This window comes from Leucoraja erinacea, chromosome 33 (assembly GCF_028641065.1).
Source record: "Leucoraja erinacea ecotype New England chromosome 33, Leri_hhj_1, whole genome shotgun sequence".
NCBI classification, from domain to species: Eukaryota; Metazoa; Chordata; class Chondrichthyes; order Rajiformes; family Rajidae; genus Leucoraja; species Leucoraja erinaceus.
The window spans coordinates 421,800-427,107 of record NC_073409.1 but is presented as its reverse complement, the minus strand read 5'-3'; the positions used below and the strand labels follow the sequence as shown (position 1 = coordinate 427,107).

Here is a 5,308-nt window from a genome sequence, read left to right as displayed (position 1 = left end):
AGTGGTTCAGACAGCATCTGCGAAGAACATGGATAGGTGACGTTTCAGGTTGGAGAGAGTCTGAAGAAGGGTCCCAACCCAAAACGCCACCTATCCAATTTCTCCACAGATGCTGCCTGACCCGCTGAGTTACCCCAGCTCTCTGTGTCTTCCTTTGGTAAACCAGCAACTGTAGTTCTTTGTTTCTAGACGATTACACATTTCTGAACACATACTCGTGGCCTCGTGCCAATGGGTAAAGTGCATTGCAGCCATAAAAGGTGACCCCAAAAGCATGAGGTCAACTTGTAATACAGGGATTAGTGAGCCCGCACCTTGTATTGTGGGAAATGTTGGTTTCCTTATCTACAGAAAGATGTACCACAGGCATACAGCAGACTGGTTGCTGGGAGGTGGGGGGGATGGGGGAGAAAGCGGGTCTATTGCGAGGAGAAATCGAGTAGGCCCAGCCTTTAATGTCTCACATTGAGATGAATGACAGGTGACCTGATTTAAATAGTTTGAGGGCTGAAAGGGAGAATGCTATCCGATGGAGGACTGTGCCTTTCTACTAAAAGCACGAGCAGAGGGGGGCAGAATTGCTTTAAACAAAGAATGGATCCATGTGAAGTTGAGAGGTTTAGAAAATATGTCATTGGTTGTGTTAAATTCTGTGATTCCAGAGGTGCAGGTAATGAGATTATAGAGGTGGGAAGATGCAGACACACAGAAGGGTTTGAGATAAACAAGAATCTTGAAATCTTAAGTCAGGCCATGATGTAACGAGGACAGGTTGCAACTGGTGAGTGTGAGTGCTGGCTACATGGGCAGGTTCTACAGTGGACTTGGGTCACAGAATCTTCAAAGTTCAGTAGCTTGCAGGTTAATCGGCTTGATAAAATTGTAAATTATTCCTAGTGTGTGTCGGACGGTGTTAGTCTGCGGGGATCGCTGGTCGGAGCGGACTCATTGGGCCAAAGGGCCTGTTTCCATGCGCGATCTCTAAATAAACTAGTAAGAAAGGTGCGGACTTTAGAGGGAGTGAAGTGGGCACGAGGAAATTTCCAAGCTCACCAAATAATTTAATGATCCAGTTTTTAATAAATCTGGAAATACAAAGCAAGCATTAGTTGGGTGACACTGATGTTATCCATGTGGTCAGAGGAGGAAATCTTTCACTATTACCCAGTGGTGGCTGGGTAATAGTGAATTAGCCCAGTAAACCTCATGCTAAGCTAAAAGACATACACAAAAGGAAGCATATCCTGGAATAAATGCCAGCCTTATCGGATATACCAACAACTTGAGATTGAATAAAGGGAAAACAATCTTTAACTCCTTAACACATCAGCTGGTTTAAACTGCAATAGAGATACCAGAGATGAAGGGAGCTAAATCATACCTTTAGAAAGATGACGAGGAATTTCTTTAGCCAGACGGTGGTGAATCTGTGGAATTCACTGCCACAGAGGGCAGTGGAGGTCAAGTTATTGGGTATTTTAAAAAAAGCAGAGATTGACAGGTGCTTGATTAGTGCGGGTGTCAAAGGTTACGGGGAGAAGGCAGGAGAATGGGGCCGAGGGGGGAAAATAGATCAGCCATGATTGAATGGCAGAGTAGACACGATGGGCTGAACGGCCTTATTCTGCTCCTACGATTTATGGACCTACACTTTCAAGCAAAGTACCAACAGAGCCAGTTTATGGAGCCAGGCGAAACAGTAGTAGAAAGGAAAAGTGATTTTAAAAATATGTTTATATATCGTTATATGGTTATAGTGCAGCTGTGTTAACACACTGATTCAATGAGTAAATGCAAGGCAGGGATTAACCAACATGCTGCCACTGCATGTTATCATCAGAGGATAGGTTTTGTCACAAATAATACTTGTATATTACCTGGAATATAAACACACTGGTATAGATTCAGTTCACCATCGGGAACAATGCACCAGACACCCTTGCCCCCAAAACTCATTTCACAATATGTTCTCTGACAGGGAATGGGGCTACACCATAGAACAAAAACTCTGTTAAACACATTTGACAATAAAAAGCTCATGAGAAACGTAACATTTTAATGTTGAAATAAATACTCCAGCACATGCAAGAAAACTTGACATCGACTTCCATGTCTGGCAAATAGTGTAAAACTCGGAAAAATAACACTCACAGCAGCTTCATCCCAACTTTTAGAATCGGGACGTGAAAAGATCCAGATCACAACTGCACACTTCCTTTCATTAACACCAGATTCACTTCTCTCTCTCTCTCTCGCTCGCTCTTACCACTTGATTCTACAGAACACACATACCCAACGGAGCTACATTCCATCCCGCTGTCAATGTGCGAGTGTGTGTTTAAAATGTAAATTGAGGTAAAAACCCTTTCTAAACCATAATGGCCATTGAGTTGATATGATTTATCATTCAGTCTTTGCAATGAAGATGAAACATACGGAAGACTGACTTTGAACCGTACCCAGCACGATTTAGTCCTTGTGATTCGTTGAATTGTCTGTCCTAATTACCTACGACTTCTAGAAAGTTGAGAAGTCTATACTGTATGGGTCAGGGCAGTGGAATGAACTGGAGAGAGCTCTTTCAAAGAGCTGTCACAGGCACGATGGGCTGAATGGCCGCTTGCTGCGCCGGTTTTTGTGAATGCCCCCCCCCCCCCCTTCTGCCCCTGCCCCATGGACACACACACACACACCGCCTGTGCCCGAGGATGCGTTGTTATCAGGAGGGAACAGGGTGTCTTGTTCTGAGCGGGTAGGTGGTTAATTCACAGCATGGCAATTGAGTGGCGGGAGAGTCCTGGGCGATGTCCTATCCCGCAGCGCCTGCGACAGCAGGTTGCAGCCGTCCGACACGGCCAGGGCGGAGTTGTGCAGGCGCTGCCGGTAGTCAGGGACCTTGCTGCTGTCCGTGTGTAGCGCGATGTCGCGGAGACACTGTGTGAGCAGTACACAGGCCGACACCACACTCATGGCACCGCCCAGCACGGCTGTCTGTACGGCGCGGCCCTCGGCGCTGACGGACGCTGCCTCGCCCAGGAACTGCGGCTCGGTGGCGAAGCCGACCAGGGCATGCACGGCCTGCAGTAGCGGCCCTCCGAACAACACACATCGGGCCCGGGCCGCTTCACACGGCCTCGCCTTCAGCTCCCGCACACAGGCCAGCAGCGCCGTGGCACTGGAGCTCATACACTTGACACTCAGCTTGAACTGTTCCCGGGAGAAGCGGTCACGGCTACTGTCTGCCGCCAGTACACAGGCGTCCGTCAGCCCACGTAGACCACGGGACAGGCTGCGGGACAACTCGAGCAGCAGCGGCGGGCTCAGCTCGCACACGGGCGCCGTCCTCAGCAACCCGCAGCTCTGCTCCACTTCATGGCGAGCCCGGCTCAGGCGGTAGCGGTCCACCAAGCCGGCTACGGCCGCCTGCGAGCCGGGAGCCTCGGCTGCTGCCAGGTAGGCTGCATGGGCGGACGATTCAACCAGCGCCACCACCAGCTCGCACATCTCGCCCAAGCTGTCGCCCACCTCAGCGTACTTGCCCATGTTGAGCTGGCTCTGCACGTCGTGAGTCAGGATGGACAGCCCTTTGGTGCGGGCAATCACGGCGTCCCGGCTCTTGTCGAACGACTGGCCCGACGCGGTACTCAGGCTGTCGCTGTGCACCGGCCGGTTGTCGCTGGACAGCAGCAGCAGGTCGGCCACCAGTTGCATCTTGCTCTTACACATGTCGCACATGAACACCAGCCTCCTCCGCTGCTGCGAGTTGAATCCGCCGCCGCCGCCGCCGCTGCTACTTGTCGACTTGGCCGAGCCGCTGTTAGCCATGGTGCGGGGCGGCACCTCGCATGCCGCTTCTGTCGCCAGCACAGTTCCGATTCAGCCCAGTATCCCTCTCTGCCCGCATCATCGTTCCATCAAAGGGGCAGAATCGGGGCAGAAAATAACCGGTAAAAAATCGCTGCCTTCTTTCACCCAGAGACGAGCAGAAGCGATGGCAGCCAGCAGGGATGCTTCGCAAACAAGTGTTCAGTTCCTTTCGGCTGCACAGTCAGACGTGCGTGTCCTGTGAGTCGGAGCCCACCACCTCCCGCCCTTGGACATTGCTGGGTACCTTGTCTCACGCCGAGAATCCTCTTCACTCACTCACTCACCCTCGCGTTGCTTTCAGCGGAAGGGAATTAAAAGCAGCCTTTCCAAAGGTGCAGCGATCCACTTTTCACAGGCCTTATTTCGCCAATAATCCGGACTTCATGGAGAATTAAAACTCCCATGCAGAAAACCTCCTGTTCCTTCTTGTCACAAGCGTTTCTCGTTCGATCATTCAGATTTTACGTGAGGGTGAAAAGGGCAACTTAAAAATAACCCCCAAAAAGTTAGCGTCAGTTGCAAAAATATAGACCCGGCGGCAGCAGCACTAATTCCAGCGGGTCGGGTCGTGTTGAGTTGGAATGGCAGAATCAGCCAGGAGTCGGCATCTCCTATCAGGAAGCTCACGGAGGGTGTGGCTGTTCTCGCACTGGCCGCCTGTTCAGCGCCGAAAGAGCCAACGGTAGTTTAAGGGGTAAGTTTTCCAATTTCAGCGCCACAGGGTAACCGCTCCGAACGGTCAGGATGTGCCCATCGGAAGCATCCGGTTCATCAACCTCCTTCACTCCACAAGCGGGGAAAAACCCGCCTCGCCTTCCTAGTGAGCGCTCGGCATGAACGCGCCGTGATCTGCGATCCTTCCTGAGGCCCCAACGTGGGCGCTCCCAGCTGCTGCCGGCCTGAGCTCGGGGTTACACGGCTGCTGCAGAGCGCTCATGTTGATCCACGGGCAACCATGCTGGGGCCGAGGGTGTGGTCACTGTGTGAGCTGCTCTCGGTCTCTCTCTCTCTCTCCCCGCTCTGGCCGCTCTCTCTACCCCGGTCCGGTCAGCCCCGCTCTGGCCACCCTCTCTCTCTCTCCCCCCGCTGTGGCCGTTCTCTCTGGCCCTTCTCTCCCCGCTGTATCCTATCCCTCTCTCCCTCTCTCCCCCACCCGGCTCCGGCATCAATCGGCGGCGCTGGCGGAACGGATACAGTGAGATTGTTACAGCGGCCGGCGGCCAATGGGCGGGCGCGACGTCACTGACAAGCTGCCACATGGAGGGTGGATACATCGCGCCCGCCAATGGCAGCCACGGTGTGTGGTGGAGTAACCGCGGGGCAGAGACAGACACAGAGAGACCGAGACCCTTCTTCAGACTGAAGTCTGACATTGGGCTGGGTGGAACCCGCGGTGTCCATTCACGGGCTGGTTACCGCCACCACTCCCGGGGTCGGGTGG

The 5,308-nt window shown here is 52.6% G+C and overlaps 1 protein-coding gene across 1 annotated transcript; it reads right to left on the bottom strand.

The window, feature by feature from the left end:
- Positions 1-2,041: 2,041 nt before the first annotated feature.
- On the bottom strand, positions 2,042-5,090 carry tlnrd1 (talin rod domain containing 1). Its single transcript, XM_055660993.1, has one exon. The coding sequence runs from the start codon at positions 3,823-3,825 to the stop codon at positions 2,761-2,763; it is 1,065 nt and encodes a 354-aa protein (XP_055516968.1). The 5' UTR covers positions 3,826-5,090; the 3' UTR covers positions 2,042-2,760.
- Between the last annotated feature and the right edge of the window lie 218 nt (positions 5,091-5,308).